Raw genomic sequence first — 23,693 nt, forward strand, 5'->3', positions numbered from 1 at the left:
CCTTATCACAGCTCCTCCTCTCAAGCACCTGTTGGGGTTCTTTGGGTAAATACTGTGATTCTCACTTTACAGATCAAAGACACTGAGATTCAGAGATGGTAAGTGGTTTTTCCAGGATCGCAGAATTAGTGAAGACATGTGGCACTAGCAGTAAAGAACCCGGCCAACGCAGGAGGTGTAGGAGATGTGCATCTGAACCCTGAGTTGGGAAGGTCCCCTGGAGGAGGAAATGGCACCCCACTCCAGTATTCTTGCCTGGAAAATCCCACGGACAGAGGAGCCTGGTGGGCGACAGTCCATGGGATCTCAAAGAGTCGGACACGACTGCAGGGCCTCGGCACGCATGCAGGGTTATGACTAAAACTCATCTCTCTGAAGCCCACGTCAGTCTACCAAGGAAGCCAACTCTCAGCAGCAAACATAAAGGAATCTTGCCTGACCAACAGCCCTATTCCTATATAACAACTAGTTGCGAGATGTCAACTATCAGCAACTCACAGCCCTCGGCACTGGGAACACCAGGACGACAATTTTTTTTTCATGCTACAATGGGGATGAATCTTTTGATCTAAGATTTCTACTTCACGTTTTAAAATTTTTTATTGGAGTATAGTTTATTTACAGTGTTGTGTTGGTCTCAAGTGTATAGCAAAGTGATTCCGTTATTCACATATAAATATGCATTCTTTCTCAGATTCTTTTCTCACATAGGTTAAGGATGATGAATTTAAATAAGGTTTCTATTCCATGAAACATATAGTCAGTGGTGAGAGGCAAACAAGGAAAAATGCAGACGGTGATTAGCCCTGAGCAGAGAATAAAATCAGGTGATGTAAAACGCTGACTGGCTATTTACATTTGGGTCACCAAGGAAAGCTTCTCTGGGAAAGGACGTTTAAGCTAAGGTACAAATGACAAGAAGATACACAATGATTAAGGGGAAAGAACGTTCTAACCAGAAGGGACAGCGAAGAGCCCAGCACGGTCCCCTGAGATCAGACAATGCTGGCGATGTCTGAAAAAGAACAAGCAGCTCAGCCTGGTGGGGAAGAGAGGGCAAACGCAGGGTAGTCAGAGGCTACTCGGGAGGTGGGGAGGAGCCGGATCATATGGCCTTTGTTAGAGAGGATCAGTCTGATTTTATTCAAGCACAGTGGAAATCTATCACTCCACTATGGAAAGGTGTCACTTCTCAAAGAAGTCACAGGGTTCTAAGAACAGGTTTTACACCCCAGAATTTCAAAATCTCAATTCGCTTGCTATTCCTAGTGCCTGACAATTCAAGTTTCTGATGAACTTACAGTGCTTTCCATAAACAGGTAAGAGGTATGTGAAAAGCTTGGAACACAGGTTATCTGGGGAGAAAGAGAAAAGTTGGTTGTGATAAAAGAAATTTTCATATAGTGGGGTCTGGGGAAATCATTCTGACTTGTACAGACAGGTATTAACTTGAATTTTATGCTAACTAAAACAGCCTGTTTGTAGCCTATCAAACATACATTGCACATATGCTTTAATTATTAAAGAATAGGACACAGTGATCAGTGGTAAAGAATGTCGTGTTAAAAATAGACTAGATGCATCCCTGTTCTGGGATGCCAATGCTGGTCCTCCCTCAAAGATCAGACCACCTTCCTAGATGCCAAAGCCATACTGACCCACTGTGTACATGATCTTTCATTTATTTTTTAACCTTGAAGACATGTATCCCTGACTTATTTGATGTTCTTTATTCTGACAAGATATAAAACTATGTTGAAAACCACACCTCTCTGGGGCAGCTGTTCCAAGTAATCTGAAAGACTGTCTTCTGGGTTATAGACCTCAGCTTGGCTCAAATAAAACTCTTTGTTATTCCTATTATAGATTTTGTATGGATTATTTTCAGTGGGAATCCTATCTATGAAAACCCGTATAGATAAGTGATGGGTTCACGACCTCCACGGTCAGGTAAGTGGAGCTCCAGGATGCCCAGCAAACCTCCCAGGAGGCGAGCGCTGTCTTTTAGAAGAGCCCGCTTCAGAAAGGAGGGGAGAAACTGCCTGACTCCTCCCCTCCCCTCCCCTGACCACGGCATCTTCCCGAAGCCCATGGCCATCCTGCTTTGCCACGGTTCACTGCTCGGATGGCAGCCTGACAGCTACTTCTTCTAGAACTCTAAGATAAAACCTGTAACAGCTGTCCTGTGGCACAGAGATGTTCAAACCCACCCCCCCAAGAGGAAGGCAGGGGAGGAGAGTCAAAAAAGAGGATGAGGGGGAGAGGAAGAGAAGGAGGTAGGAGTGGGGAGGGGGAGGGAAGGGGGTAAGACAGAGAGGATACACGCCTTCAACATACAAATGGCACAAAAATATCACCGCCCTCCACACTCACGGTTAAACACTGCTGACCCGGAGGAAGAAAAACGGCCCTCTCTTTCCAAAGACCAGTTTGGCAACAGAAGCCAAAACCTTTGACCTAGGACGCCTCCCTCAGGACCGTCAGGAGGGATGAGCTCAGAAAGGCTTACGCAAATATGCTCGCAGAAGCTTTATTTGCAAGAGGGCAGAATTTTACACAGTGATCCACAACAGAGGATTGGTCAACTCGATTCCAGTAAAATCGTAGGAAGGAGTGCAATCAAACTAGCAAAAGTCATCCTCTGAGGGCGTAGAATTTTAAAGACTATTCCATCACATGAGGAAAAATTCAGAATATATTCAGTTCAAAAGTAGGTTGGAAGGAAAACAGGGCAACATGCAAATCTCTGCAAACAATCTGGATGAGAAACAAAAGTGGGGAAGTGAAGGACAACTGGCAGATTTAACTTTCTGCACTGCCAGCAGACTCACTGGTGAGCCTGTAGCTGTGAGAAATCCATTTCCGTGAGATACTGGCCTCAGGAGGGTGCAGAGAAAGATCAACCAGAGAAGTGAGCAAGGTCTCTTTTGGCAAAGACCTTTGGACCTGCAGTTCTGTGAAAACTACCACCGAGCTGCCTGCCTGGGAAGGGCCCAGCAGTCATGAGATTTCCTAGTAACCAACCCCTACCTCCCGAGGCCTCCCGGGGCAACTCTTAAGATTCTCAGGCCATTCAACAAGCTGATGTTGTCTAAAATCAGCACTGCACTCGCAAAACGTGACCACAGGCCCCCTCCTAGTCCTCATTCCTGACCATCCATCCACGTCACAAAGGCAGAGATAGCAACGATTCGCATCTCACCCCTTTCACAGGGGGACACCGCTACCAGCCCTGGCTGGCAACACTCACGCACTGGTGAGCGCGGCAGAAAGAGCAGAGGCCTGGAAATCAACAGGCTTGGCTCTGACCGACGCTTGGCCACCAACCTCCGGTGACCCCGGAAAGGCCACTGAGTTTCTCGGAGCCTCCTAATCTGTAGAATTAGTGGTAGACCATCTGTAGGTCTAACTTGGCTCTAAAGTTTCAGAGGTCAAAATCTTCCAAGTATTTCACCTCCAAAGAAATCCCTGGACTGTGGAGATGATGGCCTGGCACAAGGTACCAGGTGCCCAAGGGGTCATCACAAACTCTTCTACTTTACAGTAATTCTCACAGAGCAAAACTGGACTCTGCAAGACGAGCTTGGGTGCCTCCTCTGCGGGCCTCCTGAGGAAGCCATTCTTGACAACCCTTCTTCTTTAAACACGCATTGGCCTGAGTGTGTGCAAATACCACTTCCATCTGCTCTCTATTCCAACTCTGAATTCTCACATAGGGAAACCGATCATTCCAGTTTGTCCAGGGCTGGGGAGTTTTCCAGGAGGAGATTCTCAGTGCCAAACCCAGGACTGTCCCGGACAAACCAGGTCAACTGGTCATTCTCTCTCTCGGCATGCTCTTTTTCAGTTTGCCTCCCCCACCAGACACCCTCTGCACTCGGCATCAGAACAAAACATAACACCTTTTTGACTTGCACACACTGCTGCTCAAACCAAAAGCATCTGCAGATCACCAACAACGGATTCCTTGAGTTGCCTCCAAGACACTTCCGTCCTTAGTTAAAAGTGCCTTCCTTCATCCTGCCCCATTAGGTGCTCTTAGTTTGGCAAGATTTTTTACAACCCATAAAACACACACACACAGAGGAATTTTTCCAAGTATTCAACACAAGCCATTATGAGTAAGAAAAATCTCATTTTAGCATTGAACCATCACCCTCCATTAATTTCCCTGAATCATTAATGCCTTGAAGAAGACATCAACTAAAAAGCAAAACATATGGCTGACAACAGAAGAGTCAACAAAAGAATCCATTTGTTCGCTGCTGATCCTTTTAACAAATATGTACGGAGCATTTATTCTATGACAGACAAACAATGATGAAAGAGAGAGGCAGTCACAGGGAGGTCACCATCCATATCCGCTCATCACTAACAGATATTAGCCAAAGGATTTAACATATTTACCAGACAGGCTCTATTCTGGCTACCTATGATAAAAGCTAAAACATTATTTCCCCCTTAAGAGCACAAAAAAATATGAGTATGACCAGGATATCCAGCTGCTTGTCCCTTCCAACACATTGCAAATTCACAGACAATAGACATTGTGTCTTTCTTGTGACCCTTCAGAGCAACTAACAAAGTTTATGACACTGACCTTAAATTTTCAAAAAGATTCAAAGACCAAAGGATAAGAATTTCTGAAGCCAGAAGCCAGAAAGGAAACTGTCTTATCACTCTTAGAATCAGCCAGAATTCAGGAGCAGTGGAGTAACTGAGAGCTCACGCCCAACCTCAAATGCCGAGAAACCTTAGAACCGGGAACAAAAGAAAACTAGGTACCCGGCACTGAGTTTTCAGAAATTCTCTACATATTCAAGATGACACAGCCAATGGCTAGTTTAACTTCATACTTGTCTTTAAAAACCAGAACATACATCCATGCAGTGTACCACCCCCCAGAGAAGCTGACAGTGGTTGCTTGTAATTATCAGCGGGCCCAGGAGAGTTGGGGAGATGTGTTTAGATGCAAGGATACCCAGGTAGAGTCTCAGTATATGTGGATTAAAAGGTTGATGGTACCTCACCCACCAAATGCCCAAGGCAGAATTCCAGCCTTCCCCCCTGCCTCCACCCTGTCTCTCTCACCCCCCGCCCCCGCCCCACAGCCAACTGTTTAGCAATGCCAGTCAATTCTACCCCATGAATCTCCCAAATTTGCTTTTCTATTCATTATCACAGACCTTGAAACTTTCCACCACCTCCTGTCTGCCTGCCTTCACTTTAATCTTGCTTTCTATCAAAATGCACACACCGGTGTATCACAGGAGCTTCTAGCCATGCTGAACTTCTTTCTCTGTCTCTCAAACATGCCCTTAGATCTTTCATCTTCAGACTTCTGGATGTGCTGGTCCCTCTGCCTAGAGCACTCTTCCCCCAATCCTTCTTGCCTCCTCTGCTATCTGCTTAATTCCTAATCATCCTACAGGTTTCCTCACAGACATCACTTTCTCTGAGAAACACTTCCAGACTCCCCTAGACTGAGCTACGTACTTCTCTACACTTCCACAGCACCTCAGACTCCCACTAGCATAGGACTATCACCCTGAATTGTTATTATTATTTTTCCTTAATTTTTTTAAAACAACTCTTTAAACCATGCATTATGCCAGGACAGGGGCTGAACCTGCCTTGTTCACCCTGACATCCTTGTTACCTAACCAAAGAAGGTGAGAATCACTTAGCTCATTTGTGAATAAGGAGTGCACAGTCCCTTTGACACAAGGTTCCACCTCCTGGCCATACTCTCTGACTCAAGGCGGGTTGGGACCTGCTTTTGGTCTGTCTCCATCGCTAAGCCTATCCAGAACACCGATGCATTCATAGCACCACCTTGAGAGGAGGCAGTGGGCCAACACTGGCTTCTCTGTACTGACTCCTAAACATGGATTCATTCCTCACATCAGCTGAGGCCCATTAGTTCAAAACCCCACTAGTGCCAAACTCAAATTTTTATACATCCAGTTATTTTAAACATAGCCCAAATAAGCAGACACTTTTGCCACCTACAGCGTGCCTGCTTTGCACGCCCTGTGAAACTGTGCCCGAGACCTACTAGCCGCAGACAGACACACCTCAGGGCGACAAAGACCCCAAGCCGAGGCTGCCCTTGGTGCTCTCCTGACTCAAAGCCTCGGGGCCGTGGTGTTACGCAACGTCACCTAGACACCCGCTCCTCCCAGACTCCACTCTCCCTGGGTTCCCTTGCCCTCCTCCCTTTCTAAATGGAGACCCCTGATGTACAGCCTCTGGACCTCCACAATACAGCCCCCCTTACCTTTAGGGATTCCCCTGAGCTCAGCCTGCCAGAGCATCACCCAGATAAAGCTGGTACAGTACTGCCACCTCCGGGCCGCGTCTTTTCCACCTCCTGCCCAGGTCTTTTCCCTTAATCAGCTAAGGAACCCCTTGAGTCCCTTACAGGGACTCTGAGGGATCCTGTGCATTTATAATTTCTATGTAGTCCCATTTTGATAACTTTTACTAAGTTATTATTAGATAACCAATAAGCCTTGTAACTGTATCTTTAAATTCATCATCTCATTTAGCCGGTATTGTTTCTAAAACCTCATCTCGCCTGCAGAGCTCCTTCCCAGCAATTCAGGACAGCCTCCTAGTTCTCATGACCCTGGTCACCCGACTCAAAACTTACTGGACTTTCTACCCCTGGCTTCTATTCTCCTGTCTTGGACAATAATTTGGGACTAGCTGTATTAGGCCAATCCATCTTTATGGCCCTGGAACTATACGTTTCACCACAGATGCTATAAGGAGGTCTTGAACTGAAGGTCTATGAAATTTCTAGTTTCCATCCCTAAGATTCTAATGTTCATAATTTTTGCAGCAGAACTGCCAGGAACAAGGCTGGAGACACACTCAAGGGTAAAGAGCACAAGAGCAAATGGTATTTATGTTCATGTTCATAGGTCTGCAGACAAGGAAAGAGATTTGTTAGCATGATAAGATCTCATGTCTTGATTTTTTTAAAGCTATTTGTAAGGACACTGAGTGAGCCTGAGATCCTGCTAAGAAATGCTGGAAGGAAATAATTCATCATCCATGCTTCTGAAGGCTGAGTACATTTTCTTAGTGAATTTTAACTACCCAAAAATATCCAGAAGTAAGGTCTCACTTCCCACAAATCAAACAGTGCAGTGGAATAGAAATGTTAACACACCTAACCTAATCATTTTTCCCTTAGGGATCTCAACCCAAGTTCAGACTTTAACCACGGAGGACTGTTGGCTACAGAGAATGATCGAGAATCTGAAAAGAATGCCACAGGAGACGGGATAATTAGAGAGGCAGTATAACCACAGAGGCTACAAGTGACAGTCTCAGATGGCTTACTCTAGGGGTCGGCTGGTTGAGTGGGCCCATCTAACTATCCTCCAGGCTGCATGAGAAATTTTTACAGAACAAGCTACTCTAATCTTTGCATCTTGCTCTGGCTTCAGAGACATCAACATCTGACAAATATGTACACAGAAGCGTTTGCTGCTGGGGAAAAGTTCTCAGGTGGTGTCTGTCAGAAAAATAAGCTCCCCACCCCCCAAGCCCCTCAAAACTTGACAGTGAACATCTGGCCTCCATGTTTCCGAAGCCACTCAAAAGTCTTTTTCTTTCCTTTTTCTCAAAAGTCTGGGTCCTAAAGGAAAGCGCAGCCCCAAGCAAAGGGGGCTGCCACAAAGAAATCGCCTCAGAAAATGAGAAGAGATCTTTTCCTAACAACAGGAAATTTATTTTACTGTGGTCTCTCTTGTCCCCAACAGGGAGCCTTGGGCAGACGCACAGTTCACACGGCACCACATTCAGGACAAAGAAGCAATGTTTTCAGCTTCTCACAGGTTCACTCAAAACAGACACAGTGATCTAAATGGGAAGGAAATCCAAAAGGAAGGGGTATGGTGTGTAGCTGATTCACTTCACTGTATAGCACAAACTAACACAATATTGTACAGAAACTATACTGCAATAAAATTTTTTTAAATAGATACACTGGGACAAGCATACAGGTATGAAATATTCAAATAGTACACACATACACACATTCATACAAATACAATGTGAATGCACACACACGCACACATACACTCTCAGATATACTCTCTTCAACTTGTGAGAAAGCAAAGGACCGTAACATCATGGAGAAGTTACATTTAGGAGTGGAGAATGGGCAAGAAAGCACAGAGTTGGGAATGACGATTTGGAATAATGAGAATGAAAAGTCGTAGAAAGACCGGCTCTTACAGTGTTATCATAACCTCACATGCCCGTTTTTAAATGTCTCGGTTTCCTGGCATGTGCATAATAAGTAACTTTCTACTCCATCAGGCTTCTTGAAAAACTATTGCTTTTCCAATAAAAGGTAAAGCAGGATTTGAAACTCACCTTTAACCTTTCTGTCTTCTAACTTTCCTCTTCTTACAATGCCTAAGACATCGTGAGACCACAAGCTACAGAGGGCTAGAAGGAGCCTGGGTCACTTGTAACTCGCTAAAGAAGCTACACTTCCGTGGTGGCTCAGATGGTAAAGAATCTGCCTGCAATGCGGGAGACCCGGGTTCGACCCCTGAGTTGGGAAGATCCCCTGGAGAAGGACATGGCAACCCACTCCAGTAAGAAGCTACACCAGCAGTGACCTGCCCATCCTTCCATCTCTTGTTACGTGAGAAAAACAACCGCCTGGGTGGTGGTGCTACTGCTGCACTAAGGTTTCCATGACGTGCAGCCTAACTGGGGTTACGACAGTCAGCAAGAAAGAAGTCTGGCCCAATACTCTGGCTGCCTGATGCGAAGAACTGACCCATTGGAAAAGACCCTGATGCTGGGCAAGACTGAAGGCAGGAGGAGAAGGGCACAACAGAGAATGAGACGGTTGGACGGCATCACCAAATCGATGCACATGAGTTTGAGCAAGGTCCGGGAGTTGGTGATGGACAGGGAAGCCTGGCGCGCTGCAGTCCACAGGGTCACAAAGAGTCAGACACAAATGAGTGACTGAACTGAAGAAAGAAACATCCCTACGTCTAAGAGCCTCACTCTCAGAAATAAAGGGCCAAGAGTCACCACTCATTCATTAACATGAAAGGCCAATGAAACAAAGGAGAAAACAGGAACCTGGAAGGAGGAGCAATGAAAAGAGAAGAACTGCTCCCTTCAAACACATTAGTAACATCATCAGTGAGTTAAGAAAAAGATACCGTGATCCATGAAAACAGAAGGCCAGGAAAGACCAACATTTGAAGAACAAAAAGAGCTCATGAAAATTAAAATGTTAAAGCCAAAGATTAGGAAAAAAAAAAAAAAAGAAAACCAAATAGATGGATTAAGAGGAGACAGTTGAGAAAATAGCCCAGAAAACAGAGTGGGGGGAAAAATTTTTTTTTTAAAGAAAAGAAAAAGTATTAGAAAATTAATGGTCCAACAATTGAATGAGAGGCATCAAAGAGAGAGCTAAAAAATTAAAATTAAAATATGGAAGTAAGGAAAGTATTAGCAAAATATTTCAAGAATATTAGCCAGAATTAAAGAAAATCAGCTTCTTTTTTTGAAAGAAACTCTGACTATCTAGTTCAAAGGATGAAAACATAACAGTCCCAAACCAGGACACAGCATTATGAAATTTTAGAGCATTCCAGACAAAGAGTGGGCATCCCTGATAGCTCAGCAGGTAAAGAATCCACCTGCAGTGCTGGAGGCACAGGGACATGGGTTCGATCCCTGGGTCGGGAAGAACCTGGAGGAGGAAATGGCAACCCACTCCAGTATTCTTGCCTGGAGAATCCCATGGACAGGGGAGCCTGGTGGACTACAGTCCATGGGGTTGCAAAGAGCCGGACATGACTGGGAGACTAAGAACACCTGGACAAAGAGAAGACTTTAAAAGCTCCCAGAAAGGAGGCTCAAAAGTCAAATTTCATACAAAAGATCCAGAAAATGAATGACGTCAGACTCAACTGCAACACCACAAGCCGGAAGATAATGGGGCAATGTACTCAAAAAGCTGAGGAGGAAAACTGATTTCCAACCGGGAGGACCACACCTCACCACCTTTTAAAGAGCATGAAAAAATAAATAAAAATTAAAAAAAAAAATAAAGAGCATGAAGAGGGCAAAATAAAATCATTTCAGACATGTAGGAAATCCCAAACTGAACTCCCCTGCATCTTCTTTATCAAAATGGGGGGAGTAACTAAAAGAATACATGTATGCCAGGAAACAAGCCTCCGACACACACAAGGAGCAAAAGGAATCCCCAGGATAAGGAAGAAAGGAATTTCCCTGGATAGCAGTTAAGCAGCAGGCCTGGAAATCAACAAACCCAGATGGAGACAGGACAGAAGGCTCCCGGAAAGGCTTAAAGAAGCCCAGCATCCACCCTGCCGTGCTCAGGGAATTCCCCATCTTACAAGTCTCTGTCATGGGTGCAGTCTTCCTCCTACTAGAAAAGTAGACTCTGCCAGACGCTTGCCTCCCCAGACTCCCCTGCGCTTCACTTAGGCTCTGCCCTTTAGACAGGGGCACTCTGGTGGCATGGCCACTAACAATGGCACCCCAGGGCCAGTGTACGGGGTACAGAGAGAGGTGCCCACAGCGGCTGTGATGAGGGCAATGGTTCCCTCACAGAGGAGCTCTGGGGCGTAATCTGGGCTTGGATTCCTGGCTGCCTGCCCTGAATTCAGGTGTCCAGCCCTCTCTGTGGTTCTGTGAACTACCTACCCATTTTCCTTCGAAGGCATTTGATTTTCTGCATCAGTCATCCAAAGCTGGTTTTTTGCTACTTCCAAGGAAGAAACTGACTGATTAAGAAGCAGATACTAGAAGGGCTAGAGATACCACACCCTTGGGGAAAGCTAAAAAATCTCGATTATCTGGATTCCTTAAGGCTTAAGGCTGTAAAAAATCCAGCTACTAATAATCAGCGAGACTCTGGAAGTTCCACGCACCGCGTTGAAACGGCTAATCAAATCATAATTGTGTGTAATCACCTAGAAAGAAGCAGCTATTGACAGCAAGGCTCTGAGAGACCAAGGGGACACTTCCATGGAAAACTGCTGTGTGGAAACCATGCTATCCTAATCAGATCTTCCTCCAGGAAGGAAGGGCTCATTACCCCAGTCGGCAGAAATGTGACCAGAGAAACTCTCAGCTGTTAGCTGCTTTGGGGACCACCTCCTCGAGAGAGTTGCCTCATCCAAGGTCACACCCCTTTCTGACATAGCCCACATCCAGGGCCTGAAGGACAGGTGGGCCTAAGGTTTATCTCCTTCATTTCATTTAGGACAACACTGAAGGATATACTGGGGTCTCAAAGAATCGGACATGACTGAGCGACTGAACTGAACTGAACATCACAAGAAAACTACATATCAATATCTCTCACGAACATACACAAAAAAATTCTCAACAAAATATTAGCAAATCAACCCATCAATATATAAAAACAATTATACACCATGAAAAATGAAATTTATCCAGGTATGCAAGACTGATTCAACATCTGAAAATCAGTTAATGCAACCCATCACATCAACAAGCTAGAGAAGAAAAAATGGGTAATATCAATATATGCAAGAAAGAAGCATTTGACAAAATCCAACACTCATTCATGATAAAAAAAAAAAAAAAAAAAAAAAACTCTCAGCAAACTAGGAATAGAAAGGAACTTCCTCAACTTAGTAAAAAAGCATCTACAAAAAACCTACAGCTAATATAATACTTAATGGCAAGAAAATAGAAGCTTTCTAGTTTGAGACTGAATTAAAAACATCATACTTGATAGTGAAAATCAGGAAGAAGGCAAGACTACCCCTTCTCACCATTCCTTTTCCATATAATACCGGAAGTCCTATATATTTTCGAAAGGAAGAAATTACTTTTGCTTAAAGATGACCTTGATTGTCAAAGTAGAAAATCCCAAAGAAACAATTATAACAACAACAAAAATATCTCCTGGAATAAGAGATTGTAGCAAGGTTGCAGAAGACAAGGTTAATATGTTAAAGTCAATCACTTTCCTATTTACTGACAATAAACAAATAGAATTTGAAATAAAAAGTATAGCAATATTTACATTAATACCAAAATATATTTAGGTATGAATATGAGAAAATATATGCAAGTTATATATGAGGAAAACTATAAAAGTCTGATAAGGAAATAGAAGAAAAACTAAATAAATAGACAGCCAACTTGTGGATAGAAAAGCTCAAGATATCAAGATATTAATTCTTCCATACTCCATCAATAGATTCAATGCAATCCAAATAAAAATCCTAGCAAGTTATTTTCTGGATGTCAACAAAATGATTCTAAAGTTTATATGCAGAGACAAAAGATCCAGAATAATCTACCTGCATTGGAAGAAAAGATGAGAGGTGAAGGCCTGCACCTATCTGATTTACTTTCAAGACTTATTTTACTTTCAAGACTTATTTTACTTTCAAGACTTACTTTAAAGCTACATTAATCAAGACAGTGTGATATTGGTGAAATAATAAACAAAAAGATCAATGGAACCAAACAGAGAGCCCAGAAATAGACTCATCAATGTAAATACAATCAATCAATCTTTGACAAAGGAGCAAAGACAATATAATGGGGCAAAGATAGTGTTTTTAACAAATGGTGCTGGAAGAAATTCATGTCTAATTTCTTACACTCTTCACAAAAATTAACTTGAAATAGCTCATAGACCTAAACATAAAACACACAACTATAAAACTCTTAGATGATAACACAGGAGAAAGCCTAGGTGACCTCAGACTTGGTGGTGACTTTTTAAGATATAACACCAAATGCAAGATCCATGACGGAAATAACTGATGAGCTAGACTGTATAAAAATTAAAACTTTTGCTCTGTTAAAGACACTGTCAAGAAAATGAGAAGATAAGCCACAGACTGGGAGAAAATATTTGAAAAGAGACATCTGGTAAAGAATTGGCTTCTAAAATATACAAAGAACCATTAAAACTCAACAATTAAAAAAGGAACAATCCAATTTAAAAATGGGCAAAGACCTGAACAGACAGCTCACCAAAGAAGATATGCAGATAGCAAATAACCATAGGAGAAGATGTTCTACATCATATGTTACTAGAGAACTGCAAATTAAAGCAACAATGAGATACTGCTACACAGCTATTAGAATGACCACAATCCAAAATACTGACAAGTATGTGGAACAGGCTCTCATGCATTGTTGGTAAGAACACAAAATGATACAACCACTTTGGAAAACTAAAAAAGAAAAAAAAAAAAAAAGCTAGTTTGGAAAAAAACAGCCAGTTTGTCAGTTTCTTACAAAAATAAACATATCCTTACCATAAAATCAAACCATTGTGGTTATTTATTGGTATTTACTCACAGGACTTGAAAACTTATGGCCACATAAAAACCTGCACATGGATGTTTGTAGCAAATTTATTCATAACTGCGAAGCTTAGAATCAACCGAGACATACTTCAGTAGGCAAACAGATAAACGGTGGTACATCCAGATAATGTAATATTATTCAGCACTAAAATTAAATGAGCTATCAAGCCATAAAAAGACACGGAGGAGCCCTGAGTTGCATATTACTGAGAGATGTCAACCTGAAAAAGCTACACACTCTATGATTCCAACTACACAAACATTGTAAAAAGATGAGGGGTTGCCGGGGATGAAAGAGGAGGGAGAGATGAACAGAGCACTGGGGATTGTTGGGGCTGTGAAACCACTCTGCATGCATCACAGCAGCGGACACTGGTCATCACACATCCGGCACAGCCCGCGGACTGTATGACGCCGAGTCAGTTCTAACCTGCAGAGGGACTCTGGGTGACGGCGTGTCGCCATCTGCTTGTCACCGGTAACGTGCACTCTGGCGGGAACACTGATACTGCCGGGGGCTGTGCACGTGGGGGTCAGGGGGCAGGTGGGAAATCCCTGCACTGACCTCTCAATTTTGCTCTAACCCTAAAATGGCTCTAAGACTAAAATCTATTTTTTAATTTAAAAAAAAAAAAAAGGAACAATAAACCCCAAGATCAGGTTACTTTGTGGAGGCGGTGAAAAGTCATGGAATTGTGGGTACAAACTAAGGGCTTCTAGGATTCTGGTTAGTTCTCCAGTTGAATGGTAGGTGCCCAAATGGTTCACTGATGACTTTTCTTAGTCACTGGATTTACCACCCTTAGCGTTGACCTTAAGAATACTAGCTGACTGAGACAACGGCTTTTCCTTATTGTTTAAGCCCCATTTCGAGTTTTGCTACCCAGGTTTCATAGTTAAAATCATCCAAATGGATAATCTCCTAATTTGGATGCAGTACAACTGGGATCTGATTTAGCACAAGCCATCATTTAATCCTATTTTGTTTGCCTAAGTGTATCATTAAAGCCTTAGATTATTAATTACTTCCAACTATGAAAAAAAACCTTTTCTTTGGGAAGAAGAGACTCTCATTAAAACAATTCAGCATTCTCCCAATCCTGAAAGGCATCTTTCTTGAAAACATTCTGATTAAGCCTATGTGATAACAAGGGCAATCAAGACTTTTCTTTAAAAAAAATCTATAAATCACCAAATAGATAAGGAGTCAGGCCATTACTCTTGCCCCCGGCAGAAAGCAGCTTAATCTGACCGGAAGATCACCCATTTCCCATCGGAGCCCCAGGCTGGAGGTCAGACCACACAGTTGAATTCAGCCACCACGGAAGCTCTTGAAAAAGGAACACAAAGAAATGGGAGATTTTGTTCAGAAAGGAGCACGTTCTCTGCTGTTTTCGCCAGAGGAATAAAGAACAGCGGCATATCCACAGAGAAATCTTACACTGGAGACTTAATAGGGAGTCCTGCTGAGGAAATCAGACCTCCACCCCACCTACGTGCAGATATAAAGAAATGGGTGCTGTGCTTAGTCCATCAGTCATTTCCAACTCTTGGCGACCCCGTGGACTGTAGCCCGCCAGGCTCTTCTGTCCATGTGGGTTCTCCAGGCAAGAATACTGGAGCGGGTTGCCATGCCCTCCTCCAAAAGAAATGGGTAGATAAGAAATAAGGGCCAACAGAGGGGCCTACATGAGCACGTACCATTAATTCTATCTACCAGACACAGTTTCACTTAACCTTCCAAACAATCCTGCAAAAGTGAGTCTGCTCACTGGACAGGTGAAGGTGCAGAGAGTTGCGGCAAACTGTCAAAGGCTGCCCACTAGCGGCTGGTAGAGCCAAGGTTAAACCTACAGCTGACTGTGAATGGATGAAGAAAATGTGGTGTACATATTTTATACAAATATACATACACACACACATACACACACACATACACACACACACAGTGGAATGTTACTCAGCCATAAAAAAGAACAAAATATTGCCATTTGCAGCAACATGGATGGACTTAAAGACTATCATGCTAAGTGAAGTCAGCCTGAGAAAGACAAATATCATGATATCACCTATGTGAAGTTAAAGTCACTCAGTCGTGTCCGACTCTTTGTGACCCCATGGACTATACAGTGCCTGGAATTCTCCAGGCCAGAATACTGGAGTGGGTTGCCTTTCCCTTCTCCAGGGGATCTTCCCAACCCAGGGATTGAACCCAGGTCTCCTGCATTGCAGGCAGATTCTCTACCAGCTGAGCCACCATCAGGAAGCCCAAGAATACTGGACTGGGTAGCCTATCCCTTCTCCAGGGGATCTTCCTGACCTAGGAATTGAACTGGGGGTCTCCTGCATTGCAGGCAGATTCCTTATTAACTAAGCTATCAGGGAAGCTCAACATCGCCTATATGTGGAGTCTAAAAAATGATGCCAATGAACTCTTGACAAAGCAGGAATATACTCACAGACATAGAAAAGAAACTTACAGTTACCAAAGGGAAAATTGGGGGCAGGGATAAAGTAGCAGTTTGGGATTAACGGACACACACAACTCACACAAAATAGATGATCAACAAGGATCTACAGGGAACTATACCCAATAAACCTATAAGTGAAAAGAATCTGAAAAAAAAATTTATATACACACACGTGTGTGTGAGTGTATATATACACATGTGGGCTTCCCTGGAGGCTCAGTCAGTAAAGAGTCTGCCTGCAATGAGGGAGACCTGGGTTTGATTCCTGGGTCAGGAAGATCCCCTGGAGGAGAGCATGGGAACCCACTCCAGTATTCTCGCCTGGGGAATCCCCGAGGACAGAGGCGCCTGGCGGGCTGCAGTCCATGGGGTCGCACAGAGTCGGACACGACGGAGCGACTAAGCACAGAGCGTGTGTGCTCACGCACATACACACACACACACACATATGTACAACCAAATCACTTTGCTATACACCCGAGACTAATACAACATCGTCAATCAACTGCACTTCAATCTCAAAATAAAGCCTGTATTTGCCTGACTCTAAAGCTTTACACTCTTTGCTTTACGTCGTACAGAAAACGAGATGACTGCAGACTCGGTCTTACCGCACCAGCTCTTAGCAGGGACTCCTGCCAAGTGCAGTGCTGGCCACACCGGGAAGATGCAGACCCAGCTGAGCTGAGCGGGAATTCCATCAGGAAGAGGGGCTGCTACCATCCTTGGCTCCCAGCCCACAAACCTGGCCCTCACCTCTGTCGGCCACTTCACGCATGCGTCATCTTGGCCACAAGAGGAGCACGGTTAAAAAAGACAGGGTTTGCTGAAGGCAACCCACCCCTGTCTGCGCTCTGACCAGCTTCCCCGTGAAGCTCGCTCCTGACGCCTGCTCTACCGCCGGCGATCTCTACGGTTACCTAAGGTCCAGCTGGAGACGGCCCTCAGGAGGGAGGCACTGCTGTAGATGGCGTGCATGTACATGAGATGAACCATCAGCTCTGCCAGCCACCAGTAGAAGAGGAGACGGCCCAGCCCCAAGACAAGGATGGAGAGGCTGGTCTTCGGCGGGCTCTGCTCCTGCTGCCGCATCTAAAGAGGAAACGAAAGAAGTCATCGGATGGCGCCCCCATTTTTAAAATCTTTCAGAGTCCCCCAGACGACGTTTTTTATAAGTTCTCATCTCTGTTATCTCTGAATGGAGGGTTGGTTTAGTTTGCCTTGGGAATACTCAGTGCTCTTGGGTGAAAAGAATCATGTCTGACAAATCTCATATGATATCACATATACGTGGAATCTTAAAAAATGATACAAATGAACTTATTTAGAAAACAGAAACAGACTCACATAGAAACCAAGCTTATGGTTACCAAAGGGGAAAGGGCGGGGGGGGGGGGGGGGGGGTAATAAATTAACAGTTTGGGATTAACAGACACACACTACTATACATAAAATAGTTAACAGACAAGGACCTACTGTACAACTATATTCAATATCTTGTAATAACCTATAACGGAAAAGAATCTTAAGAAGAGTAAACAAACAGACAGCTAGTGGTAAAGAACCCACCGGCCAGTACAGGAGACATAGAGACATAGGTTTGATCCCTGCGGCGGGGAAGATCCCCTGCAGGAGGGAATGGCAACCGACTCCAGTGTTCTTGCCTGGAGAATCCCACGGACAGAGGAGCCTGGCGGGCTACAGTCCACAGGGTCGCAGAGTTGGACACCACTGAAGCGACTAAGCGCATATAACTGAATCATTTTGCTGTATACCCAAAACTACCACCAACACTGTAAATCAAATTATATTTCAATTAAAGTTTTTTTAAAAGTCACGTCCGAGTTAGAATACTCTGTCCCAGTGTAAGAATATAGCTGGTGGGGGCCACAAGCTAGCCCAATGCCGAGAACCAAGAAGGGGTTCTGCACCCTTCACACCAGCAGCAGCCCTGCAAAAACCCAGGGCAGAGGGCAATTCCTGATGTATCCGAGACAAACACACGAAAACAACAGAGAGACTTCCCTGGTGGTTTAGTGGCTGAGACTCTGCACTCCCAGTGCCGGGGGCCCTGGGCTGATCCACGGTCAGAGAGTTTAGATCCTGCATGCTGCAATGAAGACCCAGTGCAATCAAAAAACAGGCCAAATCAAGCAAACAAAAAACCAAGAGAGCGTGCATAAGTTTTCTGGATGTTACACTGACGTGATTTTCTTAGGCTGAAGGCTGCCTTGAAATGCAGAGGGGAAGTGGATGCCTTAATTGCGAACTTGTAGCTGCACACATTGGCAGGCAGAGGATACGGACTCGATTCAGCCTTTGACAAGTAGGGCTCCAGACACCACAAAAACACGGGGGGCCCGGCCTGGGGAAAGTGATCTGGGCGTGCTTCTCTGACTTCTCCTCTCTTCTCACCATGAGGGCGCATTGGGTCCCACTGCAGCCAGGGAAGGCTGCAGGTACAGCCCTGAGAGGTGACGGGTGACTACACTCCCAGGAAGTCATTTTTATTCCATTCTTGAGCATACAGTCTACCATGGTCTCAAACTGTCCTCTTCCAGCAAGGAGCCAGACCAAGAAATTCGGGCAGGCACAGTGAAACTGCAATCACCTGCGTGGATGGCTTTCACCCTTTTGTCATCTGCTGGGTTAGCTACACCCAGGAAAGCTGTTGGTTTAACTTTTTTAATGTAAGCCGATCAAGCTACAGGAATTTCCTTTCTCCCTTCGCTTTCTTCCGTTCACCTGAGAAAGATAATGTGTTAGGAAACGAAAGTATTAATAACTGCTTTGAAAGATCCATGCCACCAGGTTTGCCAGGGGAAGTGCTGGCTGGCGAAGTTATCCAGGGAGCTAAGCCTCGGTTTGCAGTCTGGCACGGATCACAGCTCACTGTAATTACAGCCACAGCCAATGTGATGCCCCTCCTCCCCCGCTTCCCTTCTCCAGGAATAGCTGAGGGTGGTTTTCATCTGAATCCTTACCTCAAGTGTGCCTGCTCTGCGAGACCCTACAAAGTCTACAGCAGAGCATCAACGAGCCAGTGGACAGCAAAATCCTCAGTTAAGAGACCCCCGACCTGCCTGATCCCTCGTGTCTGCATTACTTAAGAAGAAACAGGAAATCATGCAAATGTCCAACAGTAGGGGTGTGGGGCTTGGTGACATGCATGAGCGCACCTCAATCGTACATAATCACAAAAACACTATTTTTTGATACCAATCTGCATAAATCATGAAAAGCTGGAGAGAGAGACACCAAAATGGTAGCACTGATGGTAATCTTTGGATGGTGAGGGTCTTCAGTGATTTTAAACTGTTACTGTTTTTGTAATGGGGGGAAGGTAACGCAAGTTTACACTACTGTGAAGATGTTGGTCCTCTGCTAGAGAGACAAGCGCTCTGTTTCTGCACCCTTCTTGTAAAAATTGCTAAGTCTCAAGACCTCCTCTGGGGAACGTGGCACCCTCAAAGAGGAGGCCTGTCCCTCTCTCTCTTCTGCACCAGCCCCATCTTTATTTTTCCTGCACCAGCCCCATCTTCATTTTCCCCGAAGTCCCACTTCAGGGCTTCTCTGGCAGCTCACTGATAAAGAACCCGCTTGCCAATTCAGGAGACTCAGGTTCAGTCCCTGGGTCAGGAAGATCCCCTGCAGAAGGAAATGGCAACCCACTCCAGTATTCTTGCCTGGGAAATCCTATGGACAGAGGAGCCTGGTGGGCTACCGTCCACAGGATTGCAAAGAGTCAGACAAACTTAGTGACGAAACAACAACTACTTTCCCACCTCACTCAGAGATTTTCTTAGCTATACGCTAAGTTCCCCTTTGTTCATAATCAATCCTATTCCAGCTCATAAATCAAAAAGACACATACACACCAATGTTCATTGCAGCACTATTTACAATAGCCAGGACATGGAAGCAACCTAAATGTCCATCAACAGATGAATGGATAAAAAAAGACATGGTACATATATTACACAATGGAATATTACTCAGCCATAAAAAAGAACAAAATTGGGTCCTTTGAAGAGACACAGATGGACCTAGAGACTCTCATATGGAGTGAAGGAGTGAAGTAAGAAAGAGAAAAACCAATACTGTCTAATAAAGCAAACTCATTTTGACTTAATGAGCATCAACAGATGAAGAAATGATGACGAACAGTGTCCATTGGTCTATGACTGCTAGAACAGTTCACACCAAGGCAATCGGCTGAGCCAAGACACAAGAGGCACCGAACTCTACTCCAGGACAGTGGGCAGGGCCTTTCTTGGTGCCAGACTTTTGGAGGAAAGCAGCTTCCCTGACTGAACGTGATAACAACTCACAAGCAGAACTGACCAAAGACCATCTTTGCACAACTGTCTCCAGCTTCTAAATAAGCAACGTGCACATGACCTGCAGGCCCACGAGCAGACGGCCAACCCCTGGCTAAGGTCCCCTGAGGACCAGACCTGCACCTGTGGTCTCGGGGCATCACTGGGCGTACAGACAGCCCCGTCCCTGGGAGCAGAGAAGAGACAGGAGAGCCACTGCCGAATCAGGACAACGGGCCCCGCCAGGTGATCAGGAAGTAAGTCTGGCCAATCGCCTGCAGCTCAGGTGACCACATGCCACGGGCAGGCCAGAGGCCCTCCTCTCCTTCCCCAAACAAGGCACCATCTAAGGGACCCAAAGATCTGTAATTAGGAAGAAACACGAGGTGCGTGGTGTGCCTGACTGGCTTCCCGGTAATGACTTACCTACCTTCCCCGGGGCCCAACTTCCTCCCCAGGCTGCAAAAGGCATAATTATGTGGCACCCCTGGACCAGAAGGGCTGGCCTTTTCTCTGCTGTGCTCCCTTTTTGATGCTGGATGTCTCCCCAGTCAGAGTATGAGAAATGTCTGTTCCTTAATGGCACCAGCAAACGCAGCAGAAGGAAAACAACCCCGTTTTTCACTCTATTTGTTTCTACTTTAAAAAGAATGGATATCGGTTTTTCTTTAGAGTCGTGTCATTATTACAATCCCTGTATACCTTCCATCGAGTTGACTCCCTTTTATTTAAAAAACTGTATCTGTCCCTTGTCAATCCGACAGGAAGAAGACACACCCCACACAGCTCACCTGACAAGCAGGGTTGCTCATTATTCAACCTCAGCATGCAAAGCATTTTGCCGGAGATATTTTACACCAAGGGCAGTGCCAACCTTAAGACCACTGGAAACTGCCGCCAATGGGAACTTTTAGTGAAGGCGCCATGAAAAAACACATTAACTCATCTGCAAAGCGCATTGTAAAACACATTATATTTTAAAACCTCATTTCATGCAAATTGCATAAAAAGGCATATCAAAGCCTTTCAGAGAGATTCTAATGATTTAAGGTGACAGTTCTCAAAGCTGAAAGGTTCTTTCACACATGAATAATACCCACCTTGGAGAGCACCAAAGAGAAGCCTTCCCCCAGACACAACTGTTCAACCGAGTCACCTCTGCTCCGGCCTCTCTGCACTTGGCTCCAGGCACTGTGGCCCAAGTCTTGCTCCTTTATAATGAGGGCATTTCTCTCCAGCCCACGGTCTCAGGCCATACCCCTTTCCCAGTAAGGGATTCCCTAGTCAGACCCTCACTGCATCCAGACCAAGGCAGGTGATACCCACGGGTCTCTGCCAGAACAGCGAGTGGGGCCTGAAGTCGGGGTAGCGGCCGCAGGACTGGGACCTGGCCTGGCCAGCCTGGGTGTCCAGACCCGCACGTCCACCACGTAACGCTGCATCCTCACTCTAATCCCTGTGAGGGTCACCGAGCTGGCAGCAAGGCTCCAGTCTTTATTGCCCCCACCCCAACACGCACCCCATTAGCCTCTCTTTGCCTCCATGTTACTGTCTGTGAAGTGGGAATAACAACAATGTCTTACTCCTCAGGCTGTAGCTAGGATGAAACGTGTTAGAAGACGGAAAGCCTGGTTAGGGGTAAGCGCTCAGTGCGTATTCCTCCTCCCGGTTAGCATCACTGCAGGTGCCTCGAGTGCCTACCCCAAACCCGGAGTGGTCTGGCTGGGACAGTGACTGCCAGCCCTGGCCGCTCAGGGACTGGACCCACCCCTGTGGCCACTGCCTGCATCTATCTTCCGCTGACCTCTTCTGAGGCCGGGGATGGCTCCTGCCCAGAATCGTGCCCAGAACGGCCCCCGCTGCTGCCCTCACCTGCCAGCCCGGACACCCAGGGCCTCCGGTCTGGTATAAATGGATGTTAGTTCTCACCCGTTTAGGTTAGGTCTCACCGTGGGAGCCTCCCCAGGTGAGACCTGAAACCGGCCCCTGGATCACAGAGCACAAGGAGAGACCGAAAAAACAAGTGGGCCGCTGGGACCGGCAGGGCTGCTCGGACCGGCAGGGCAGGATTAACAACCAGAGAGCGGACAGGCAGGCCCCGTCGCGGGCGCCGCAGCACCAGCAGATCTCTGCAACCGCCGGCAGAATTTTAAAGTTGAAACAGAGGCCTTTTCTGGGTTTAGTCACATAGGCAGTTCAGATGGTCTCAACAACACCTTCCTCTTTCATGGTCAAAGCTACGCCCCAGAAGTGGCTCCCAGCCTGGGAATGATGGGCAGAAAGTCCGTTCCAAGGGCAGGGAGGGGTGAGGAGCCCCCAACTGCCCAGGTCCAGAGTGCGGGCCAACCAGCGATCACAGCCTTCCAGTGACCTCCTCCAGCAACATACTCCAGAAGTGACACTCAGTTTTGGGTAACAGTAATGACAATGACAGTGTGCACAACACGCCAAGCCATGTTACCTAGACGAAATCATTGAGTCCTTACAACAATTCTATCTAGGGGGTATTATTATTTTTTCCTTTATACTGATAAAAGGAAATGCAGTCTCAAATAAGGTGAGTAACTCACCAAATGCTCTCAAGCCAAAACAGAGCAGGGATTCAAACCCTGTAACTAAAGGGCTGGGCGCAGGAGTTTTGCTCTTAAGCATCAACCACGTTCCCGATTTAAGCACTGTCTTCCCCTTGGGGCTTCCCTCATAGCTCAGCTGGTAAAGAATCCGCCTGCAATGCAGGAGGTCCTGGTTCGATTCCTGGGTCGGGAAGATCCCCTGGAGAAGGGATAGACTACCCACTCCAATATTCTTGGGCTTCCCTGGTAGCTCAGCTGGTAAAGAATCCACCTGCAATGTAGGAGACCTGGGCTCAATCGCTGGGTTCGGAAGATCCCCTCAAGAAGGGATAGACTACCCACTCCAATATTCTTGGGCTTCCCTGGTAGCTCAGCTGGTAAAGAATCCACCTGCAATGTAGGAGACCTGGGCTCAATCGCTGGGTTGGAAAGATCCCCTGGAAAAGGGAAAGGCTACCCACTCCAGTATTCTGGCCTGGAGAATTCCACGGACCGTATAGTCCATGGGGTCGCAAAGGGTCAGACACGACTGAACGACTTTCACTTTCACTGTCTTCCCCTTGGGGCAGGAGCACAGCCCTCAGCAAGGAAGTTCCCCCCAAAACCCAGTGCCCCCAACACATACACCGGCTCCTCACTGCACCAGTCAGCCTGCTCAGGGCAGGACGGGGTGGCCCCAGGCTCCAAGCTCAGCAAATAAACAGCATTTCCTGCCTTTCCCTAGACCTCCCCCACGCTGTCCCCCACCTCACCCCTGGCTCAGTATCTGAGTTCCACAGGCCCCTGGGAGAAACACAAACGGGGCCCATATTTCTGAAACTCCAAACGCCATCAGAGATGGCCTTCGAGTTAACACTGGGGCCTGTTGACAGGTCCAGTTTTCCCTGTTGGTGATTGATGCGTACACATTTCACACACCATGCATTACAGAGGCACCTCTTCTATGCT

At 45.8% G+C, this 23,693-nt stretch overlaps 1 protein-coding gene across 7 annotated transcripts in view; it reads right to left on the bottom strand.

The window, feature by feature from the left end:
• The window catches only part of HHAT (hedgehog acyltransferase), a 338,119-nt gene that overhangs the window by 233,263 nt on the left and 81,163 nt on the right, over positions 1 to 23,693 (bottom strand). For all 7 annotated transcript variants that reach the window (XM_061161031.1, XM_061161033.1, XM_061161030.1 and 4 more), the window contains one exon: positions 16,774 to 16,945. In XM_061161031.1, coding sequence (XP_061017014.1) covers positions 16,774 to 16,945 — 172 coding nt within the window. The remainder of the gene's footprint in view (positions 1 to 16,773; positions 16,946 to 23,693) is intronic.

Source organism: Dama dama, chromosome 14, assembly GCF_033118175.1.
Source record: "Dama dama isolate Ldn47 chromosome 14, ASM3311817v1, whole genome shotgun sequence".
NCBI lineage: Eukaryota > Metazoa > Chordata > Mammalia > Artiodactyla > Cervidae > Dama > Dama dama.